This window comes from Coenobita brevimanus, chromosome 65 (genome assembly GCF_032717465.1).
Source record: "Coenobita brevimanus isolate Jiangsu-jjx chromosome 65, ASM3271746v2, whole genome shotgun sequence".
Classification (NCBI taxonomy): Eukaryota; Metazoa; Arthropoda; class Malacostraca; order Decapoda; family Coenobitidae; genus Coenobita; species Coenobita brevimanus.
The window spans coordinates 39,092,660-39,117,979 of NC_137018.1; the positions used below are offsets into that span (position 1 = coordinate 39,092,660).

Consider the following 25,320-nt stretch of genomic DNA (forward strand, 5'->3'; position numbering starts at 1 on the left):
GGGACATACTAACCCATCACTGTGATAGTGTACGGCACAGGGAGGGATCGAACTGGGATTAGGATGGTTGGTAGGCAAACACTTTACCCACATGACCACCGGAGGCTCTAGAGTTGATGAGATTTTTATGATGTGATGATGTAAAGCGTGATGATGCTAGATGTCATGAGGTTAACAGGTGGTGTGAAGCAGGTGTGGTGAGATTATAAGTGGTGATCAGATTGGTAGGTGATGGGAGACAGGTGTGGTGAGATTATTAGGTGATGAGAGACAGGTGTGATGAGATTATTAGCTGATGAATTAGAGACAGGTGTGGTTGAGAGTAATTATGAGGTGATGAGAGGCAGGTGTGACGAGAGTATTAGGTGATGAGAAACAGGTGTGATGAGAGAAGTGTGATAAGATTTTAAGGTATGATATTACCACGTGATGAATCAGACAGGTGCGCTGAGGTAATACGGCGATAAGATACAAGTGTGATGAAATTATTGGGTGATGAGGGGCAGGTGGGATTATATTATTAGGTGATGATAATGATGATGTTAAGGTACAAGTGTGGTGGGATTGTTAAATGGTAAGATACGCGTCATAATGCTTAGTGATGAGGGACAAATGTGGTGAGGTTAATGGGTGATGAAATTATCTAAGTGATTACATAATTAGGTGATGAAAGACAGGTGTGATGAGATAATTAGGTGATGAGAGGCAGGTGTGATGGGATAATTAGGTGATGACAGGTGTGATGAGATAATTAGGTGATGAGACAGGTGTGATGAGATTATTGAGTGATGAGATAATTAGGTGATGAGAGACGGGTGTGATGAGAGACAGATGCCATGAGATTATTGGGTAGTGGGAGACAGGTGTGATGAGGTAATTAGGTGATGTGACAGGTGTGATGAGGTAATTAGGCGATAAGATCCAAGTGTGATGAGATTACTGGATGATGAGATGTGATGAGATTGTTGGTTGATAAGAGGAAGATGTGATGAGATAATTAGGTGATAAGATCGAGGTGTGATGAGATTGCGAGGTGTGCTGATAGGGCAGGTGAGAGTAGGTGAGGTGATGCAGTAATTACCTAGGTGGCGGAAGAGTGGCGATGGGGGTGACATTACCCTGTGACGTCACGCAGGGGACACCTCTGATTGGTGGAGGCCGCAGGTGAGGATGGTTGCCCCGGCGACGGTGTGTGGCGGTGGTGGAGGGGAGGAGAAGGAGAGGGAAGGAGAAGAAGGAAGTGAAAGGAAAGAAAGTTGGAGAGGAGAAGGAGTGGGAGAGGAGGTGGAAACAGAAGGAAGTGGGGTAACATGAAGTAAGGGAGGAAGTGAAGGAAGGAAAAGAAGGAGGTGAGGAAGGAAGAAGGGAAGGAAAGGAAGAAGGAAGTGAGGGAGGAGAAGGAAAGGAAAGAGGGAAGCGGGAGAGGGGGATGAGGATTGAGGAGAAGGAAGTGGGAGAGAAGGAGAGGGAAGAAGACGGAAGTGGGGGAGGGAGAAGAAGGAGATGGAAGAAGCAAGTGGAGAATGAGGAGAGGAAATAGAAGGACATGGGGGAGGAGAGGAAAGGAGAAGAAGGAAGTAAGAGAGAGAGAGAGAGAGAGTAATGGGGGAGGAGAGGAGAGAGAGAAGGAGAAAATGACATGGAGAACGAGAGGAAAAAAGTAGAAAGGAAAGAAGGAGGAGGAGAGGGAAAGAGAAGAAGAAAGTGGAGGAGGAGAGGAAAGGGAAGGAGAAAGATGTGAGAAAGGAGGGGAAGGAAGAAGAGTGATATGGGGGAAAAAAGAAGGAGGCGAGGGAAGAAGTGCTGAAGATGATGATAATGGTGCAGATGATGATGATGATAATGATGCAGATGATGATGATAATGGTGCAGATGATGATGATGATGATAATGGTGCAGATGATGATGATGATGATAATGGTGCAGATGATGATGATGATAATGGTGCAGATGATGATGATGATAATGGTGACGATGATGATGATGATAATGGTGCAGATGATGATAATGGTGCAGATGGTGAAGATGATGATATTGGTGCAGATGGTGAAGATGATGATAATGGTGACGATGGTGAAGATGACAATGGTTCAGATGATGATGATGATAATGATGCAGATGGTGAAGATGATTAGGGCTGAACAAAATAATAGCCAATATGTTCAGTCTCTAGCAATTTTAAAAAAGCAGAAAGAAGGAAAGGAAAAGCAAAAATATCCTGAGAAGCGAATTGGAATATTAAACAGCTAACTCGGCCGCCATCACCATGTTAAACCACACCGGTGTTCGTGTCGTGCCCCGCTGACGTGGAGGGAGAGAGAGAGAGAGATGTGTTGGGGATACAAAGGTGAATTTTTGAACAAGTATGGGAGAGAGAGGGGGGGGGGTGGAGGGGAATAGAAAGGTGAATGTGTGAACAAGTATGAGAGAGAGAGAGAGAGAGAGAGAGAGAGAGTAATCATCTTGAAGTCGTCTCGTGCAGCAAACAGGAGTAGACGTTTGGAGTGGTGACTGGCTGGCTCTTGGTAGGTAAAGGTCGTACTCCAAATTGCGTAAGAGACTTCGTAACACTTCTTCCTTAGCTATTCATTTTACACCTTAATATTCTCTTGTATGTTGATTATATCGTTGTAATATGTTCGTACTTTGCATCGGTAGCACTAATACTGGATGCAATGTGGTAAGTAAATCGCTAAAGAGGAGGTGTTGAGAAATCTCCACAACCACTGACAGTATGGCGTAAAATGGGGTGGCCACTTGCTCAACAGTGTCTCGAAGCCCAGATGATGATTATTATTATTATTATTATTATTATTATTATTATTATTTTAAGATCACCATTTTCCTGTGAGGTGGTGTGGGAGTAGCAGCCATGACTTCCTTCACCACTTATACTTGAATTTCGTTTGTATCTGTTACAGGGAATTTATGTAACCAGTGATTTCATGAAATCCCAAGTGAATTCGTGAAATGAGTTTAAATTAGGATGGGTTAATGAAGGTTAGGTTAATTTAGGCTGCGGTTAGGTTAGACTGGGAGAATCTAAGTTAAGTGTAGGTTGGGTTAAGCTAGGTTAGTTAGGTTAATTTAATTTAATTTAAATGTACGCTTAACGTAACTTAGCGTTCATCCAAATTATCGTAACCTAACCTAACCTAAACTTAACCTAGATTTTCCCAGCCTAACCTAATTTAATCTAAATTAACCTAACCTTAATTAACACATCTTAAACTCATTCCACGAATTCACTTGTGATTTCATGAAATCACTGGTTACACAAATTCCCAGTAACGTATCCTAGGCTATTACTGTCCAGCGTCATTTTGTAGATGTAAAGATGGATTTTTTTTTCTTTTTGGTTCGGGAATAATTAGATCTTCTAATATACTACAGCACTAGCCGTGTGTCTATATGGTCTAAGTGTGTGTGTGTGTGTGTGTGTCTGTGTCTGTGTATTTTGGGCAGCCAAAACTACACATTCAAATCGCATCAAAATTGGCACAAAAATCGTAAAAAATTCGCTGATGTGAAAAAAACTTGGTCCCATCACGATTGAAAAACTTTTACTATATTTAATGAGCGATCACATTTTGACCAAAAAACGCCGCTCCCGGCGCCCGGCATAGGATCTCCGTAGAATTTTTTGCCCATAGCTACAACTGAAATATACTACAGCAGTAGCCATGTGTCTGTGTATGTATTTCGGACTTGCGTTCGGACAATTTGGGTCCCATTCCCGAAGCTGCAAATAACACGATTAGTTGGTTAGCTGCAAAAAATCAAAGTGACCGCACTAGACTAGAACACCACATAAACGTGACTCGGATTACCTGAAATGATTGCAACGCGTGCGCGAGGCGCAAGGAAACGAGTGAGAAGCACGAGGAAACGAGACGAGAAAGGGAGTGCAGCGCGAGAGCCCTCCGCAGGAGGAAGTGCGAGGGGCCCGAAAGGCCCACGAGCACTTGTTTATTCACTAAGAAAGTAGAATAAAATAAAAGATACAGTGTTATGATTAAACGTACAGTATACACCAAGAGCATCACAGTATTGTACAGTTTTTGCTTTGCATTTCCTGTTTTCAGAGCAGCATTTATTCTTTTTTTGGTGAAATAGTAACAGTTTTGTTGGGCTAGTAGTTTTTGCCTGTAAACAGTCCTAGTGGCTTGAGGAGGAAGAGGAGGAGGGAAGAAGGAAGATAATGTTCGTGAAATGGTTAAAGGAGGGGACGAAAGTAAATGATGATGTGGTAATAAGAAGAAGTGAAGGAGGAGAGAAAAGGTTTCAGTGGAGGAGGCGAAGAAAGGAAGAGAAGATCTGGTAGGAGGAGGTGGAGGAGGAAGAGACGACTCAAGGAAGGGTGAAGTGGCAGATGATGGGGAGGTGTGAGGTAATGGAGAAGTTTGTTTGTGGGAGTCACTGCTGAATGGCCGAGGAGCCGTGTAAGGGAAGAAGGGGCACGGGGAGTAGTGATGATGATGAGGAGGATGGTGATGGAGTTCGTGGTGGTAGTTTATTTTAATGATGATGATGATGATGATTATACTGATGATCATGACATTGATGGTGGTGGTGATGATGATTGCAGTGGTGGTACTGATGGTGATGATTATACTGATGATCATCATGACACCGATGGTGGTGGTGATGATGATTGTAGTTGTGGTACTGATGATGATGATCATCATCATGACAGCGATGATGGTGGTGATGATGATTGTGGTGGTGGTAGTGCTGCTGCTGCTGATGATGATGATGAAGATGATGATGATGATTATAATAATAATTATGATCATCATGATAGCGATGATGGTGATGGTTGTGGTGGTAGTGCTGATGAGGATGAGGATGGTGATGATGATTATAGTGATTATGATGATCATGACAATAATGATGGTGATGATAATTGTGGCGGTGGTACTATTGATGATGCTGGTGCTGATGATTTTAGTGATAATAATGACCACGACGGCGATGATGGGGATTGTGGTGGTGGTACTGATGATGCCGATGGTGTTGATACTAATGGTGGTGTTTGTGTCAGAATCTTAATAATGATGATGACAGTTGTTGTTAATGATATGATAATGATGATGATGATGATGATAGTCGTGTGATGATTACGAAAATGACGGAGATGATGGTGATAATGATGATGGTGATGATTGATGTTGATGATTGTGATCATAACGATGGTGGTGGTCATAATTCGCTTAGTGCTGCTGCTGCTGCTGCTGCTGTTGATGATAGTGATGATGATGATGATGGACAGCAGTACATAGGGACTGTGATAATGTGTGGACATAACAAGATAGTGTGATAGGAGAGAGAGAGAGAGAGACGTACGGATGAGAAGCAGTACGAGCAGAAGCGTGAAGAAAACGAAACAAACGTGCCGTATATTAAGACACAGGACACTGAACCATTTATAGGACTTTATATCAGTCAGTCACGTCCAGAGCACCAACAGAATACAAACCAAATGTAACCCCTTGAATTTGTTGACGTATTATAAAGGTGATTCTTGCCGCTTCCAGGCGGTTTTATTGAACTTACGAAAGGCGTGTGGCTGTGAATGGGCTAATGATGGCTGTTTCTAACTCCTCTAGTTTCAAGAGTCTCCCTTGACGTGGACAAACTATTTTGGAGATAGTGAGAATACAGCAAGAATATCATTGGATTGAAAAGGGTAATTTAGTAGTAGTTGAAATAATATAGTGTTCCGTTGTCTTTTTTGTTGTTCTCAAAGTTTACTTAACCCTCTCGTTGTTGAGACATCTTTGGTATCCTCTGCCTGCTAGCGCCAGATGATAATATTCAGCTAAGGAGTGTGTCTCGTTATATTTTAGTGTCTTGTTATATTTTGATCTTGCTAACTCCAAGCGATTTCCTTCACTTTAAGAGAGTCATTGAGAACTGGAGGGGAGATCTACGAAGAGCCGGTCAGTCTGTTCACGTTACATGTTGGTATATGTGAGGGTGATGTGTTGACCACTGGACTCCACCACACCCATTGGTTTATTAGGGGACAGGTTTACAGGTGAGGCGGTGTGCTGTATGTGTGGTAGTTATAGGTGTGATGGTTAAAGGGGTGATAGTTATAGGTGTGGTGGTTACTGGTGTGGTAGTTATAGGTGTGGTGATAATTGGTGTGGTAGTTATAGGTGTGGTGGGTATGGTGATATGTTAAGTAGGTACCACTAGATTGAACCACACCCACTAGTCTTGTTGGGGGCAGATGTGTATGGGTACGGTAGGAGTGGTAGATATAGATGTGGTATTTATACGTGGTGTAGCGTGGTAGTTATAGACGTGGTATTTGCAGGTGGTATAGGTAAGATAGTTATAGGTGTGGTATTCCTAGGCTGTGTGTGGTAGTGCTAGGTGGTGTAGGTGTGGTATAGTGTAGTGTGGTAGTTATAGGTGTAGTATTTATAGGAGGTGTAGGTTTGGTAAAGGTGGTGTGGGTGTGGTATTTACAGGTGATGCAGGAGTGGTAGTTACATGTATGGTGTTTATAAGTGGTGTAGGTGTGGTAGTTGTAGGCGTGGTATTTATAGGTGGTGTACTGTAGGTGTGATATTAATTGGTGGTGTTGGTGTGGTATTTATAGGTGGTGTAGGTGTGGTATTTATAGGTGGTGTAGGTGTGGTATTTATAGGTGGTGTAGGTGTGGTATTTATAGGTGGTGTAGGTGTGGTATTTAAAGGTGGTGTAGGTGTGGTATTTATAGGTGGTGTAGGTGTGGTATTTATAGGTGGTGTAGGTGTGGTATTTATAGGTGGTGTAGGTGTGGTATTTATAGGTGGTGTAGGTGTGGTATTTATAGGTGGTGTAGGTGTGGTATTTATAGGTGGTGTAGGTGTGGTATTTATAGGTGGTGTAGGTGTGGTATTTATAGGTGGTGTAGGTGTGGTATTTATTGGTGGTGTAGGTGTGGTATTTATTGGTGGTGTAGGTGTGGTATTTATAGGTGGTGTAGGTGTGGTATTTATTGGTGGTGTAGGTGTGGTATTTATAGGTGGTGTAGATATGGTATTTATAGGTAATTTGTGTGATAGCTGGGTCGATATTTACAGGTGTGGTAATGGCAGGTGTGACTATCGTAATTACAGCTGATATTGGAGTGGGTTATGCTACCACCTGACGGAACTGCACCATTCTTACCACCTGAATACTAAACCACTGCAGGACATCGCATAAGCCTTAGTTCTGTGGTAGGCATGAGACTCCTTGGTTACTAGTCTTAGCGATCTTCTCATCTGTCTACTCTTGCGCGGTGTACTTATAAGAGATTTTTCGTTCTTTTCGTATTTCAGTGGCGGAATAAGACCGGCTCAGCATCCTTTCGATTGCACTTCTTTGTGACTAGTATCATATTGTATTGTATCTCTTGTTATAGCTCAGTATGCAAGACAGATAGGGGCCGATTTTAAAGAGTGAAAGTGAAGGGAGTATAGTTATAGGTGTGTGTGTGTGTGTGTGTGTGTGTGTGTGTGTGTGTGTGTGTGGGATGTGGTGGTGACTCAGCCCATAGTGTCAACATAACTCTCTCTCTCTCTCTCTCTCTCTCTCTCTCTCTCTCTCTCTCTCTCTCTCTCTCTCTCTCTCTCTCTCTCTCGTATTAAAAACTTCGAACACAAAAATATGTGTATATTTTTGTGTAATGAGTAATATGTTGCATGTAAGGTGGTAGTGTTGCTGTGGTAGTGTGGTGTGAGGTGTGGGTAGGATACTAATTTGATGTGGCAGTTGTGTGGTAGGAAATTAGTTTCACTTGGTAGTTGTGTGGTGCGAGATAGGAAATTAACTGTGTCATGGTGGAAACAAGTATTCTGGCAGTTTATTCCAGCTAACGCCAGATGATTTCAGTCAGCTGAGAGTGAGTCATAGCAACCTGAAAGTGTACATCGTTACCCTTAATCGTCTCATCGTTGGATTAACTCTAGATCTGAGGGAATGCCAGACGATTGTGTGGAAATGTGTCCAAGGAGCCTGATAATGCACACCAGAAATGTTTTATGTATACTTTTGTTCAGAATCGACGGAGTGACCTTCTGACAGGTGTATGTTAAACGCATGTACTGTATTGATGCTTTATATATATATATATATATATATATATATATATATATATATATATATATATATATATATATATATATATATTGCCAGACGCCTCAATCCCGTTTGGGGTGGCCACAAACAAATCGCCTCCCAAGTCGCCCTGTCCCCCGCCATTTCACTGCCCTGCTTCCAACTCACGCACCCCGCTCTCATATACCTCTCCACCCCATCCCTCCATCTCATCCTCGGCCTCCCCCTCCCTCTTCCCCCCTCCACCTCACATACACTCTCTTCGTCAGTCTTTCACCCTCCATCCTCTCCACATGGCCAAATCACCTCAGTGTGTTTCTCATAACGCTTCCTATCACATCCACATCCACACCACAACGCTCCTTTATATCCTCATTCGTCAGCCTGTCTCTCCACGTGACTCCACAGGCTCCTCTCAAATAACTCATTTCCACTGCTCTCACTCTTGACTTGTGTCCTTCCAACAATGTCCAAGCTTCACTTCCGTACGTTAGAGTTGGTATCACAATACTGTCATGTAGTAACTTTTTCACTTCCATGCTCACTTCCCTGTTTCTTATCACTGCTTTCAAAGAACCAGCAACCTTTCTTCCCTGCTGTACCCTTTCAAGCACTTCACCCTCCAAACCTCCATCCTTACTCATCACACTACCCAAGTACTTAAACGTACTCACATTTTCCAATTCCTCACCATCCAACCTCGCTGTACATTCACTAACTTCACCTCTCTCAAAGACCATCACTTTACTCTTCCCTACATTCACCTTTAGATTCCGTTTCTTACACACTCTCTCAAACTCATCCACCAAGCCTTGCAGCTCCCCTTCGTCTTCACTCAACAACACAGTATCATCTGCAAACAACAGTACAGGGAGTTTCCAAACTCTATGCTCTCTCACAAGGGCCACTCCAACATCCACTACCCTACCTTGTACCTCTTTTATTACCCCATCCATGTACAGATTGAACAACCATGGAGACATGACACATCCCTGTTTCAAACCAACTTTCAAAGAGAAAAATTCACTTAGTTCACCATCCACACGCACTGCAGCCTTCGCACCATCGTACATACTCTTCACAGCATTCAACAACTTCCCATCTACTCCATATATTCTTAACACTTGTCTATCCACCCTGTCATATGCTTTCTCCAAATCCATGAAAGCTGCATACAACTTCTTTCCCTTCTCTAGAAACTTTTCCACTAAATATCTAAGAATGAATATCTGATCTACACAACCTCTTCCCTTCCTAAAGCCTCCCTGTTCTTCTCCAACTAATTTCTCTGTTCTTTCTCTAACTCTGTCTATAAGTATCCTACCATACACTTTTCCTATTATACTAAGAAGACAAATGCCCCTGTGATTACCACACACTTCTTTTTCCCCTTTCCCTTTGTACAAGGGAATAATTATACCTGTCTTCCAATCCTCCGGGACTCTACCTTCCTCCCAGGCCAATCTGCACATCTTCCACATCCATTCTACTACTATCTCTCCCCCATGCTTCAGCATTTCACCACACACTCCATCAATTCCTGGGGCTTTTCCCGATTTAACTTTCTTCATTGCTTCCACAACTTCTATCCTACTGATTTCTTCCTGCCTTCTCACCTCCCTCCTTCTCCCAGCCATTCCCCAGCCACTTATACTCGCATTACTTCCATCCTCTACGTTCAACAATTCCTTAAAGTGTTCTCTCCATCTGCTCACTTTTTCTCCCTTCTCCACTAGTAATCTACCATTTTTATCTTTCACTCCCCTGCTAACTTCACTTCCAACCTGTCTTACTCTTTTCACTTCTCTCCAGAACATTTTCTTACAGTCCCTCCACTTTACACTCAGATTCCTTCCAAATTCCTCATCCACCCTCTTCTTACTCTCTCTTACTAATCTTTTCACCTCTCTCTTTCTTTCCACATATAACTCTCTCTTCCACCTCTCAACTTCTTCCACGCCCCTATTTCTCATCCATTCATTGTATGCTTTCTTCTTTTGTGCCACAGCCTGTTTCACCTCTTCAGTCCACCACGCTGTTCCTTGCACCCCCCTCCGTCTTCTCTTTCTTCCACACACCACATCACATGCTGCACATATTTCTTCTGTAAATATCTTACACACACCTTCCACGTCTCCCATCTGCTCCAATTCATATTTGCCCAATCGTTCCTCCACTTCTCTCTTATACTCTGCCTTTTTCTCATCCTCTTGTAACCTTTCCACTCTCCTTGCAACTACTCCTTCCTCTCGTCTTTCCCTTCTTCTATTCCTCCATCTTACTTGCATTCTAATTCTGGCCACCACCAAGTAGTGGTCAGAAAGTCCACTCCCCCAACCTCTATACACTCTTGCATCCTTTACACATCTTCGCATCCTTTCATCCACACACACATAATCAATCATTGCCTTCCTTTCATTCAGTTCACCACCCACCCTTCTCATCACTCGCCATGTATACCTGTGGATCATTTTATGCCTGAAGAGGGTATTGGCTATCACCAACCCCCTCCCAGCACAAATGTCCACTAACGCACTCCCATTCTCATCTATCTCAGCAGGCACACCCCACTCACCAACTATTCCATCCACCTTCACATTCCCAACTTTACCATTCATATCACCAATCAAAAACACTCTCTCATTCCTTCCAAACTTTTCCATGCACACTTCCACATTTGTCCAGAACTCTTCTCTCACTCTTCTACCACGATCTTGCGTTGGCGCATACACACACACAATCGCCCACATTTGTGTTCCAACTTTCAACTTTACCCACACAATCCTTGACCCAACTGATCCATACTGTCTTATGCTCTTCTTCCATCTTTTACTCACAACTATACATACTCCTTCCTTTGCCCTCTCATTCTCACCTACTCCTGCACATATACCCCATCCATACTCCCATTCTCTCACACTTTCTCCTCTCCATTTTGTTTCAGTTATTCCACATACATCCACTTTTGCACCCTCAAGCACCTGGACAATCTCTCTCTCTTTCACCTCATCATTTGCTCCTCTTACATTCCATGTACTCATTACCAAGTCCTTTGTCCGGTCCTGGGTCGTCATCGTTTGGTCAGTCCTTGTCCGAGGCTTCTTGTTTGTTTTTTTAGTTAGTTGTTTTCCAGGGAGGGGCACTAACCCTCCGCCAACCCTTTTAGTCGCCTTTTACGACAAGCAGGGATACTGGGGGAGTATTCTTGAAAACCCCCCTACCCCAGGGGGTATATATATATATATATATATATATATATATAGATAGATAGATAGATATATATATATATATATATATATATATATATATATATATACACACACACACACACACACACACAAATGGTTAGGGTTTTGAGGTGGAGTCAGGATTCTGGGGGCCTGAATGATGTGTGAAGGACTGTTTGGCACATTTCATGTGGCATGCTGTTTATAGAACTCCCATGTACAGTATATGTTTTCCTTGTTTCAGGATCCCACCTCACTTTTAGTGGAAATAAGGGTTTTGATGATGGTGGTGGTGATTGTACAACAGCAACACCACCACCACACTGTAACATATTATTCATTTAACAAAAATCTAAATGCCATTTTTGTGGTGTTCTCCTTTGATCAGGGATGCTGCTGTCGTCGGAGATCCGGGATGAAAACTGATGAAAAGTTGCCATTTTTAGCACTATGAGCCCGTGTGTGTGTGTGTGTGTGCGTGTGTGTGTGTGTGTGTGTGTGTGTGTGTGTGTGTGTGTGTGTGTGTGTGTCTGTGTGTAGAGAGACTGAAGTAAGAGATTAAAATTAATGTGTTTTGAACCTCTCCACCAAATACCAAGGTCACATACTTCCACTGCACTACACTAGGCACACCGCTGTAGTGTTGATGCCAATCGGTCTCGCATGGGCTTAGGACGCTGCCTATCACCTTTTCCTTACCGATATATTTTGATTAGCACACCTCAGTATTAGCTTGCACGGAATTTTATCTTCTTTATATTATGACTTCATTATACTCCATGTCTTCTTTATATTGACATCTACGGTATCTCTTCACCTAGGCTGCTTCCCCCAAAGAAATAACCCAAAGGAATATATCAAGGGACAAGGCACCAAAAAAACTACTAAGACAGTGAGCCTCTTTGGGTGTGTATTCTCTGTAGTTTAGCAGACTATCAGCCCCTTAGTTTTTAGCACATTAGCACAGTACACCTTGCCTCCACCGTGTGCGATGGTTACGCGTATGTTTTTAATACAAAGATAGATTCCATGCCTACCATACACGAGAAACGTAAAGTATCTTTTCACTACTAATATAGGTTACTTAAGCACCGTACAAGAGACCGCTATACGCAAAAATTAAAAAGAAGAGCGTTAGGAAGCCTCAATAATCGACGAATATATGGGCCAGTTTTAGAGAATACGGGTAATGGTGGTATCTTGCAACTGTAACTTAGGCTGCCGATTATCCACCATCTGGGGAGGAGTGAAGTGTTTTTCAAGCCTAAAGGATGTCTTGATTATTTACACCGTGCCTGTCAACGCCGTAAATTTATCCATCTGTTTACACCGTCCCTGTCAACGCCGTAAATACTGTATAGCCGTCTGTTTACACCGTCCCTGTCAACGCCGTAAATATGGCCATCTGTTTACACCGTCCTGTCAACGCCGTAAATATAGCCATCCGTTTACACCGTCCCTATCAACTCCGTAAATATAGCCATCTGTTTACACCGTCCCTGTCTACGCTTAAGTATAGCCATCTGTTTACACCGTCCCTGTCAACGCTTATATAGCCATCTCTTGTACTGTTTGTCTCGTCGCGGTTACATTCAACTCACTGGCCCGTCTCCTGGCTGGTGTAGGGGTCCTCGTAGCACCCGTCCCTTAGCGATTTATTTTGCGCACCACATGGTAACATTGTCGTTTATGATATTTAACATGACCGTATTCTGGTTGGTATAGGAGCCCTCGGAAGTTCGTAACACCTGTCCCTTAGCGATGTGTCTTACGTAATACATCTTAACATTGTCTTCAGTGCTATTTATACTTATCATAGAGACCATTTTCAGCAGTAACATACAAGACTATATTAAGGTATAAAGTGTAGAATAAATAGCTACGGAAGCGTTGTCACGAAATCTCCAAAGCCAGTGAAATAGGACATAGTGTTTTTTGTTGGTGTGCACCCATCTCGTACTTGCCAGTCTCTCGTCAACCCCTTCACCACGATGACATACTGTTTATTTCATTCTTTCTCCCTCCAGACGATTTTATTCAGCTTATGAGGGACTTGAAAATGAAGGGGCTTGATTTATCCTTCATTACCCCTTCCATATGTGTAAGAAAATCACCTGGATGTAGCATGAACGACCTGTAAAATACGTCATCGGGTGGAAGGGGTTTCTTTAGAGATTTCGTAACACCTCTTTCGTAGCGATTTATTCTGCACACGACACCTCAATATGCTCATGTATATTATTGATGCAGCCTGTGTTGATGTTAAAGATGATGATATAAGCTGCCTACAAGAGAATGTCAGGGTGTAGGAGTAAATCGCAACGGAAGAGGCGCTACGAGGTCTGTCAGGCCGCATAAGGACAGCGCATAATCATTTCACGTTTCTATATATATATTTTTTTTTTAAGGTTTGGCTTGTCCTTTGAGCCACTGGTGACGTCACTGTTCCAATAATATCCCTCAGACGACATGATGCATCCAACCTTACCTTTGTGTGATGGTGGTGTGGTAGTGGTGTGGTAGGGACCGGTGCATCCAACCTTACCTGTGTGTGGTGGATGTGGTGGTGGTGTGGTAGTGGTGTGGTTGGGACTACTTATGTGTGGAGGGTGTGGTAATGGTGTGGTAGTGGTTTAGTAGGTATGGTAGGGACTAGACACAAAGCACTATACATAATATGTACGTTGATGTTGTGGTAGTTCTGGGGTCGAACGTTTGGTAGACATGTGGTAGGTATGGTAGTAGGTATGGAAGACGGTAGATCAGTGATAAATGGTAGTTGTATGATCAAACGTTTGGTTATAGGTAGAGGTGTGGCAGTGTAGTGGCATTTGTGAGGACAGTGTGGTAGTTATGGTAGGGAGGGACTAGACAGGAACCACTCTGTATGTAAAGGTGTGGTAGGTTGAACATTTGGTAGACTTAGCAAGATTTGTGGTAGGTATGTGGTTGTGTGAAATAGAGGTATGGTTGTGGTGGTTGTGTGGTAGAGTGTGAGGTATAGGTATGGTAGTATAGTGATGTGTGGACAGTGTGACAGTGGTGTGGTAGCGGTGTGGTAGGGAGGAACTAGACAGGAACCACTCTGCATATAAGGTCCCTTCTCCCCCACCTCCTTATGTGGGCCTTCACTGATGAGGCAGGGGGGAGGGGAGGGGAAAGGGTGGGTGGAGGGGGAGAGGGGAGGGGTGGAGGGGGAGGGATGGGAGTGGGGAGATGGGGAAAGGTAGAAGATAGAGTGGGAAGAACAAATGAGAGAGAGAGAGAGAGAGAATTATAGTAGGAAAGATTGAATGAACGAACGAAATGTGTGTGTGTGTGTGTGTGTGTGTGTGTGTGTGTGTGTGTGTGTGTGTGTGTGTGTGTGTGTGTGTGTGTGTGTGTGTGTGTGATCCAGCACAAACACACTCCACCCTTACAACCTCCCCCTCCCCCTTCCCGTTCCCCCCTTCCCCCTCCCTCATTCCCCCCCTATCCCCACCCCCTTCATCTACCACTACCACAACCACACCCACCCTCACCAGAGAGAGAGAGAGAGAAAGAGAGCGAGAGAGTTAAACAAAGGTGGTAAAACAAAAAAAGAGTAAGCGAACTGAATGATGCAGAAGGATCCAGCATTCAGCACACACACACACACACACACACACACACACACACACACACACACACACACACACACACACACACACGTCAATAAAATCACAGGGAGAGAAAAACGAGGTCCATCTGTACTCTCCCTTCTCTCCTTTCATCTTGTTTCCTCCCTTTCTCTCTTTCCTTCCTTTCCTTGCGCCTTTTTTCTCTCCCATCTCTACATTCTCCTTTCCTCCCTCCTTTTATCTTCTTTTCTCCCTTTCTCTCTCCATTCTTTCATTGCCTCCTGTCTCCCTTCCATCTCAACTCCCTCTTTTTCCTCCCTCCTTGTATCTCCTTCCATCCTTACCCTTTTCTCCTCTTCTTTTCTCCTCTCCCTTCCTCCCACCACCTTCTCTTTATTTTTGTCTTTCCCTTTCTCTCTATCTCCCCTCTCCATTCCTCCTCTACCCAGCCTCTCCCTTCCCTCTTTCCCCTCTCTCCCGTAACCCCATTCCCTTTTCTCTCCATCTCTCCCCTCCCTTCCTCCTCTTCTCCCCCCGGCCCCCCCTCCCCATTTGCTCCTTTTCTGTCAACTCTCTCCCCTCCCTCCCCTCTTTTTCTCTCCCTGTCTTGCATTCTCACTGTCCTAACTCACTCCCTGTCCCCACTCTGTTTTGTTCTCTCCCCCATCTCCCCGTTACTCTCCTTTCTCTCCCTATCCCCCTCCCATTTTTTTTTCTCCCTGTTCCCCTCCCTTTTCCATTCCCTCCTCCCCACTCCTTCCCTCAGTTTCCTCCCCTTCCCGTCGTTTTCTCTCCCCACTCTATTTCTCCTCCCCTTTTGGTGTGTTTCTCTCCCCACTCACTCCCTGTCCTCCCTCTCTCCTTTGCCCTCTTTCCCCTCCCTCACCACCTCGCTCCCTCTGTGTGCCTCTCCCCTCACCGTTTTATTCGCTCACTCTTCCCTCACCCCTTTTGCTCTTTCTCTCAAATTCCCCTTTTCCACTCATCCTCCCCTCTCCCCTTTGTTCTCTTTCTCTCCCTCTCCCCTTTGCTTTCTTTTTCTCCCCTCTCCCCTTTGCTCTCTTTCTCCTCTCTTCTCTCTCTTCTCTTCCCTCCCCTTTTGCTCTCATTTTCTCTCCTCTTCCTATTTCTCTCTTTTTCTTCTCCCATTTATTTCCATTCTCTGCCTTTTCCCAGTTACTTTATTTCTCTTCTCCCTTTTGTTCATTCTCTCCCCTCCCCTTTTTGCTGTCTTTCTCTCTCCCCCTTCCCTTTTGCTCTCCTCCTCTCCCCACTGCCTCTCTGTCGCCTTCCCTTTCACTCATGCTGTCCCCACTCTCTGCGTGTCCCGTCTCCCTTTCGCACCTCCTCACCCCACTCAGCCTGTCCCATCGCCCATTCACTCTCTCCCCACTCTGCCTGCCCCATCTCCCTTTCAGTCTCTTTTTCTCCCCACACTGTCTGTTCCATCTCCCTTTCGCTCTTTTCTCTTCCCACTCTCTCCCTGTCTCTTCTCTCGTTCGCTTCCTCCTCTCCCCACCCCCTCCCCGCCACTCTGCCGTGCCGCCTCCGTGTCACTAGTTCTGAGAGCTGTCCGGGCCAGCCTCCCTCTGACAAGGACATGAGGGCTTGCTCGATGGGGAGAGGGGAAGGAGAGGGGAGGGTAGAGGGAGGGGGAGGAAGGGTGGAATGAGAAGAGAGACGAAGGATGATGATGAGGGTGAAGAGAAGGAAGGGGGAGAAAAAGGTTGAGGTGAGCAGAGACGGGGGAGGAAGGTTGCGGTTAGAGTAAGGGGGACAGGAAGAAGGAGGGGGAGGCAAGGAAAGGGGAGAGGGGAGGGGGGAGAAAAGGACTGGGATGAGGAGAGAGACGGGGGGAGAAGGAAAAAGGTTGGGGTTAGGGTAGGGGAGAGAGGAGAGGAGGGCAGTAGGGGGCAGCTGGGGATAGAGGGGAGTAAAGGTTTGTGTTGGGGATGGGTGAAAGAAGAGTGGGAGGGGTGGGGGCAACAAGATGGGATGAAGAGGTGTGGGGGGGGGGAGGGAAGAGACGGAATAGATGGAAAGAGAGGAGAAAAAGAGAACGTTTGGCTGAGAAGAGGAGGAACGTTACTCTTCCCTTCAGTAGGATAATGTAAAATAGAATATGGTTTCCTTTCATCCTCTCTTACGAAAACTTAATGACAGCTTTTCTATACTGCATGCTGGTCCTTCTCACTATTTCCTGCCGACATCTGCTGGAGGTTTTGGTGATTGAAGTCCGCCTGCTTTGCTATCCGTTTCTTTGACTCACATAACAGCTACGGTAGTTATGTATCTAAGTGCACCGAAGACAACATTGAGGCTGTTGCTATTTGATTTCTTTTTTTTTTCTTTTTTCTTTTTTTACTAAGGTGGAAAGAGAGAGGAAATGAGGAGGGGAGTGAAGGTGTGTGGGAGAAGAGAGGGAGAGAGGAAGAGGAAATGGAGGGAGAGAAGAGTCAGGAAAAAGATGGCGAAAAGCGGGGAGAGAGATTTGGTGGGGGGGAAGAGGAGAGTAGGGAAAGAGGGAAGCTGAGCTGAAGAGGGGAGAGAGACAGACTGAGGGAGAGGAGAATGTTCGAAAAAGAGCGAGAGGAGGAGAGAGCGGAGAGAGAGATGGGGGTTGGGGGTGGAGAGAAAGGGGGGGGTGTTATTGAGACACAGACAGACAGAAAGAAGCTAGAGTTAGTGGGGAGAGAAGTTCAAAGGCTCCCTCCCTGGCCGCCTCTCCCTCCGGCGAGACATCTCCAGGGAAACGAGAAAGAGAGAGAGACTGAGACAGAGACAGAGAGACTGGGAAACCGTTTATATAAGTTTGAATACGCTTAAGACAAACATTGTGTAGTGTATATATATATATATATATATATATATATATATATATATATATATATATATATATATATATATATATATACACTCTCTCTCTATACACCGTACAGTGTATAAGAGAGGGAGAGAGAGAAATGACTGGTATTGACGGGGTATTGGAAGAAGTGTAGGAGGAGAGGGGGAAGGGGGTAGGAGGGAGAGATTGCGGAGAGAAAAGGGAGAAAGAGGGAGGGGGAGGGATAGTGGGAGGGAAGACGTAATGAGTGGGAGGAAATGGTGATAAAAATAGGTGATAAAGGATTGATTATGAAGGAAGTGTGAGTGTTTGAGAGTAGTTGTGTTTGTCTTAAAAGAAAGGAGGCTTGGATAGCGTGTTCTTATGCACCTCATAGCATTAGATATCATTGTCATAGTCTTAAGTACCATTAGGTCTGCTGATGCTTGTTTTCCTCTACTCCTTATCTCTCTCGCTCTCTCTCTCGTATGTTTGTGCGTGGCTGCTTGACCTTACCTATCCTCTCCTTTCTTAATGTTCCCTCTTCCTTCCCTCCCACATCATCTTTCTCACCTGCCCCTCCATCCCTTCCCTTCCTTCATCTTCCACCTCTCTCTGCTGTGTCGACCAGTGTATTTACTTTTTTCCCTTCATATATATATATATATATATATATATATATATATATATATATATATATATATATATATATATATATATATATATTGTCTTCCTACTTTTCGTATTCTCCCACCGTCTTCCTTCCTTCCTTTATTTCTTCTGTCCTTCCTTCCTTCCTTCCGCTCTTTCTTTATCCCCTCCCTCCCTACTTTTTTTCGTTCGTGTCTTTCCTTCTTTTTCCTTCCTTCCTTCCATCTTTATCGTTCTCCTCTTCCTCCTCCCGACTTCTTTCTCTTGATTGTCAGGTAGCCTAATAAAGGTCGTATTCTGTGTGGCTTTAGAGATTTCGTAACACCTTTTCCCTGGTGATTTATTCTGCACATTACACCTCCGTATCCTCTTAGCTTTTATCATTCTTTTTCTGTGCCTGCCCTCCTCTTTTCCTATTTCTCCTATCTTTCCTGTCACTTCTTATTCCTTTTCTTTCCTTTACAGGTGGCCTTACATTGAGTGACAAGCCAAATGGTTTCCTGTAAGCCAAGAAACCATTTACAACGCTGGGTGGTAACCATATAACCAAACCATACGTGCTCCCTACGTGTCAACAAGTGCGTTGGTGGAGGGTTGGTGCCCCTCCCTGTAAAGCAATTAACTCAGTGTCAAATGGCCACCCTTTGCGGGATTATGGTGTCTGGCAATAGATAGATAGATTGATCCTCTTACATGTTGTTGACGCAAACCATGTTATTAAAACGACATACAGTGACAGAGAAGACAATGCTTAGGTGTCATATGGAAAATAAATCGCCAAGGAACAGATGTTACGAAACTTCCAATTCCACACTGAAAATGGCTTTTTTCTGTTTTTCACCTTAACTTGATTATTTTCCTTTTCAGCTCATTTTCCGTATCTTACCCCTGGTGAGCAGAGCCTGTGACCGGAGTATGTTATCACAAAGCCCGGGTAATATTTACTTAGTTTTTTGGGAAAAAAAAAGAAAAAAAGTTAAGATTTATTGTATAGCAAAAAATAAAATGAAAATATAACATTAATTTTTTCCCTAAAAACAGATCCTTAAAACTAAAAACTTGTACTTTAGGGGTGACTTAAAAAAAAAAAAAAAATGACTACAGTACTGAACATTGAAATCTAAGCTAGGGTAAATGTTGCAGCTGCAGGCTTGAGTGTTGGCCTATGTACACCCAGGTCACTGGAGCCTCAGCTGGTGGAGCCACAACCTCCAGGCATCAGTACAAACTGTAGTGGAGATAGACAAATAAGGGCACTTCATTAGTATAAATAAATTATGCAGACAACTTCAGAACATAATGAAAATTATTTATATACCTACAGACAACTGTATATACGTATATACATACAGACAATTTCAGAGAACATTATAACTTACCTGGTAGTACGTGCAGTTGACACAGACAGGATAATAGTGGCGAGGGCACACCGGCTGGCAACAGACGTGGCATCTGTGTCGCGTCTTTCTGTCAGAGCCTTTAGGACATAGCAGGCACCGCACCAAGGCACCGCTACTGTCTGCCACCACTGGCCCTCCTTGGACTGAAACAGAGCTAGGTGAAGGGAGGTCACAGACGGTGGAGATCACTGTCTTCAAGGCTCGAGGCACGGAAGGAGATGCGAGCCTGCTCCCAGCCCATGGTGTGATGAGTGCCCATGCCAGCTGCTGCATGAATTTGCGCCTTATCATTGGTTTGCCTCCAGTCCTTATGCTGTTTTCACTGTGTATGATCCACGAGTTGATAATGGCGGCATTCATCATCCCATAAAACACACACATTGGCCATCGTTGTGTCTTCCGTCTGCAGGAATAGTAGGCACACATTTGGTCAAAGTTGTCCACACCACCTTTTGTGTGATTGTAGAAATCAATTATCTCTGGCCTGCCCTTTGGTCCGATGGTTGGCTGGGTGTGGAATGAAGACAATAGCAAAACCAACTTGTTTTTCGTTTTGTTAGTTGTTGGCATGTATGACACCAGAGCCATATCCTTTGTAAACAAGAAGGCACTCGACCCCAGCTTACGGTTTTTCTTCTCCGTCATTTCCTTCGGGATCTCCTTTTTATTACCCCTCACTGTTCCCACAAAGGTCATACCGCAGTTTTCAAGGAGATCCGACACAAGGGGCACTGACGTGAACCAGTTATCAGTAGTCACGTTTCTGTTGCTCATGTGATATGGCCTGGTCAGCTCTTTCATAAAATAATGGCCCAAGTTTGGGACATCCTGGATTGACATCCCCTTCTTTCCCATGTAAGGAATCGCACCAAGTAAGTATTTGCTCTTGCTGTCAGTAATAAGAACGAGCTTTATCCCATACTTTGCCGGTTTGTTGGGTATATACACTCTGAAGGGACACCATCCTCTGAATCCCAGCAGCTGTATGTCAACTGTCAGATTTTCACCAGGTATGTACATCTTCCCACAGTTCTCTATGAACATGTCCCAGATCTTCCTGATTGGTGCGAACTTGTCAGTCACCTGCCTCTCCTTCCGTGTCTGAAGGTTGTCAAATCTCAGACAACTGAGCAACAACTCAAAACGTGTCAGAGACATGCCCACACGGTAGATGGGTGAGCTGCTGCTGGGATTCCACATCTCTTTTGTAGAAAGATGATTGTCTCTGTGACAGCCACTGAAGATGAGGAGCCCCAGGAGTGCTCGCACCTCTGCTGCTTCTGTTCTGGATAGTGTTTCTGTTCGCTTCTTGTAATCAAGTGCCTTCACATCAATACGTGCGTTGGTCCACTCAACGATTTCATTTATGATTTGGTCCTTGAACAGCAAACTGAAGCACTTTTCTGGGGTGTCAGCACTCTGTGCTTCCTGTGTTGGTCCTGGGGTGAAGGCTGACATGATATTTCTTGCTAGTGTTCTGGTAGACGACAGGTTATGTGGCTGACAGCTCCACCTAAATCCAGAACTGCTGGACAGGGTGCTAGAATGGAAGTTCACTATTGATGAATAACCATCGTTACCATGTTGCTTTCTTCGCCCCCTATGTTTAGCAGGGGTAGCAGATGAGGCAGGTGAGGCAACAGGGACAGCAGATGTAAAGACGACCACCTGGCTGGTGGAGGGTCCAGCTGTGGCCGCATGGGCGGTGGCGAGGGTGGAGGTTATACGTGGTGTGACTGGAGCCGAGGTACACCTCACTGTCTGCTTTCCACGTGGACGCTTAGTAGGTGCCTCATAGTCACTGTCACTATCACTGTCACTTGATTCCTGTATATAGTCTTTGTCAACGTCACTTTTGTATAACACCTCATTTTCTAGGTCATCATCAATGTCACTGTCATATAACGCCTCATATTCCAAGTCGTCATCAACGTCACTGTCATATAACACCTCATATTCTAGGCCATCAATTTCACTGTCACTTTCGTCTCCATCCTCATGCATTGCTTCACCAGTGTTCATAAGTTCTTCCAACTCCTTCTGGGAGTAGCACTTGACTGCCTTTTTCATTTGCGTATCACTTTTTAGGCAATAACCTGTAAATCTCAATTCCTGAAAAAAAAAAGTACATTACACATAGATATACATGCACAATAACAAAGGTTGGTAGATTTCCACCGGCTACAAATTACACCAGGCATAACAAAGGTGGGTTGGAAAACTGCCAGACAGCGCCGTATGGGAAGGGGAGAAAAAAAAAAAAAGGGAGGAGGGAGCTGAGCTGCGCACAACTACTGCTCTTCACAGGCCCACAGTGTGCACTAGCTACTGAGAGAATAGAGATGGACCGCCAGGGCCCCATGCTGTGCTGCTCCGCCCACTACACACACTCTGGTCACGTGAAACATATAGCGTCGGGTGAAAATCACCCGGATTTTGTTCACCAGGGTTTGCCTCCCCCCCTCCAAAAAAAAAGACAATACTGTACAAGGTTTCGGTATTCTTTCTATAGCACTTCTTCGTGACCAGCACCGTATTTTAATGCAAACTTTTGGATACTTCTCATCGTTCAGGAGGAAGAGCCGGCAATTTAAGGCCAAGTAAAAGTGAAGAAAGTGTAGTTGGTGAGACGGGTGGTGTGAGTGTGGTGTCCCCAGATGGTGAGCTGATGTGGCCCAGTGCGTGAGGGAGCGAGAGGAAGGGGAGGGGGGGAGGAAAATAGTGGGAAGGAAACAGGGAGGGAGGGAGGGAGGGAGGGAAGAGGTAGATTGAAAAGTAGAAAGAGACAAGAACATTAAGACAGATGGAAACATGAGCTGATACATACATGAATGAGTTAGACATTGGTGGGTGAGAGAGAGAGAAAGAGAGAATACATCAGTTAAATTCTTACGTAACTCAAGAAAGCCTTATTCTCTTGGTTTAAAGTCGTCTGTAAGGCGACGTTGGTGTAGAGTGCTGAGAGAGAGAGAGAGAGTATATTTATGTGTGACAGGAGAGAAAAGAGTGGGTGGGAGAGGGAGGTAGGAGAGACGAGAGGGATGCAGGCAAAGAGCGAGGAGGAGGTGGGGTGAATAAGCAGGCAGAAAGGGAGGGAGGGAAGAAGGGACCAAGATAGGCAGGAAGGGTGGGAGGGAGGAGGGAAGGAAGGAGTGTGAATATAGTGGGACCTCTGCTTCTATACACCACCTGTTCTCCCTCCCTCTGCTTGCTTGCCTCCCTCCCTCCACTCCTCCTCCTTCCCTCCATCCCTCTTTTCCTCTCTTCTAGCCACTATCCCTCTTTATTCCTTCATTCGCAGTATTTCTTCACTGTCTTTCGCTTCTGCTCTTTTCTCTGCTTGCCTCTTCTCCCTTTTTCTCTTTGCCTGTCTGTCTCTGTCTTCCTCGCTGCCTGTCTGTCTCTACTTTCCTCCTTTTCTACCTGTCTCTGTCTCTCGTTTTGCCTGTTTCCCCTTCTGCCTGCTTATCTTCAGTCTTCCTGCCGTCCCATCTGTCTTCTCTGCCTGCCTCCACCTCTGCCTGCCATGCCTCCCTGGCTCACCATTGTCCATCTGCCTCATCATCAGCCATCTTTCCTCCCGATTAACCCCTCTTCTTCTGCCCCCTTACCAGCCTGCCCCACTCCCTTCTACCCCCTTCCTCTCCTCCTGCCTTAACTTCTGCCTCTCTTTCTTCCTTCTGTCATCTTTCCCTCTGCCTTCATCCCCTCTTCCCTAGCTGTGTTTTCTACTTCCCTTGCTCTGTTTACCTCCTGTCGCCTTTTCTCTCTGCATATCTCCCATTTTGCTCTCCATGGTTGCCTCTCCGTACCTCCTTTCTTACCTGTCTCTCTGCCTTCCTCCCACTCAACTTACAGTATCTCTCTTTTACCTTCCTTCCTCCTGCTGTCTCATCCTGTCAGCCTTCCATTTTCCTGCCATCTCCTCTGCCTGCCCCCCCCTCCCTGCCCCCCTCCCTGCCTGTCTCCTCCCCTGCCTGCCTCCCTCCCTTCCTGCCTCCTTGCCTGCCTGTCTCTCCCCCTGCCTGCCTCCCCCCCCTCCCTGCCTCCTTCCCTTCCTATCTCCCCCCCTGCCTGCCCCCTCCTCCCTCCCTCTTCCTGTGCTTGGGCTCACTTTCCCAGTATTACGTAAGGCCTCAGGTTGCGCCCCTTTTACTGGATTTCACCACCGTGTACCCAGTCGCACCCTGCCTCACTGCAGCCTGGCTCACCCTGCCTCACTGCTTTCCTCACCCTACCTCCCTGCTGTCTACCTTACCCTGGCTAACAGCTTGCCTCACCCTGCCTTACTGCCTGCCTCATCCTGCCCCACTGCTTTCAACACTGCCTGTGTTACTGCTTTCCCTCCCTACCTCACTGCACGCCTCACGTGCTTACCATTCACTCTACCTCCCTCACCTCCTCGTTGACAAAGACATTACTAACATACACAAGCTGGATGTCGGTGCTGGCAGGGAAGGAAATGGTGGAGGCAGTGATGAGAGGCTGACGAATGACCGGGAGAGTGGAGGAAGAGGGGTGAAGGAGGTGGAGGGTGGGTGGTGGAGGGTGGAGGGAAGTTGTGGTGATGTGTACTTTATTACGGCCAGGTACTCACCCACCTTCCGCACCCCACCTGCCTCATTCTCCTGCCCCACCAATCTGCCTTAACTTACCTGTCGTCACGCCTGCCTATCCTCATCTCGTCACTCAACCACCTTGCAAGTCTGGCTCATTCCACTGCCTCACCACACATCACCATACCTGCTTCCTCTCAATACTTCATCTCACCTGCCTTACCACCCACACCATACCCATCTCATCACACCATCTCACCTTCCTCACCACACACATCTCACCCGCCTCACCACAGACCATCACACTTGTCTCATCACATCATCTCACCTGCCTCACCACCCACCACCATACCCATCTCATCATACTCCATCTCACCTGCCTCACCACACACCATCTCACCTGCCTCACCACACACCATCTCACCTGCCTCACCACCCACCATCACACCTGCCTCACCACACACCATCTCACCCGCCTCACCACACACCATCACACTGTCTCACCACACACCATCTCACCTGCCTCACCACACACCATCTCACCTGCCTCACCACATACCATCTCACCTGCCTCACCACATACCATCTCACCTGCCTCACCACACACCATCACACCTGCCTCCACCCACCATCACACCTGCTTCACCACACACCATCTCACCTACCTCACCACACACCATCTCACCTGCCTCACCACACACCATCTCACCTGCCTCACCACACACCATCTCACCTGCTTCACCACACACCATCTCACCTGCCTCACCACACACCATCTCACCTGCCTCACCACACACCATCTCACCTGCCTCACCAGACCATCACACTGTCTCATCACATACCATTTCACTTACCTCACCACACATCACCACACGTGTTTCATCACACCTTTCGTACCACACACCATCAGGCCTGCCTCGTCATATACACACACTTACCTCACCACACACCACTACACCTGTAGTC

The 25,320-nt window shown here is 45.6% G+C and overlaps 2 protein-coding genes across 3 annotated transcripts in view; one reads left to right on the forward strand and one right to left on the reverse strand.

Moving 5' to 3' along the window:
• Window positions 1-25,320, forward strand: part of tou (bromodomain adjacent to zinc finger domain 2B toutatis) — an 860,023-nt gene that overhangs the window by 138,583 nt on the left and 696,120 nt on the right. The gene's annotated exons all lie outside the window — the stretch shown is intronic.
• The window catches only part of LOC145404978 (uncharacterized), a 42,487-nt gene continuing 36,678 nt past the window's right edge, over window positions 19,512-25,320 (reverse strand). Inside the window, exons 3-4 of the mRNA XM_080276482.1 lie at window positions 19,778-21,910; window positions 19,512-19,626 (exon numbers count right to left, since the gene is read on the reverse strand). Of these exons, the coding sequence (XP_080132608.1) occupies window positions 19,588-19,626; window positions 19,778-21,910 (2,172 nt within the window). The 3' untranslated portion in view covers window positions 19,512-19,587. The remainder of the gene's footprint in view (window positions 19,627-19,777; window positions 21,911-25,320) is intronic.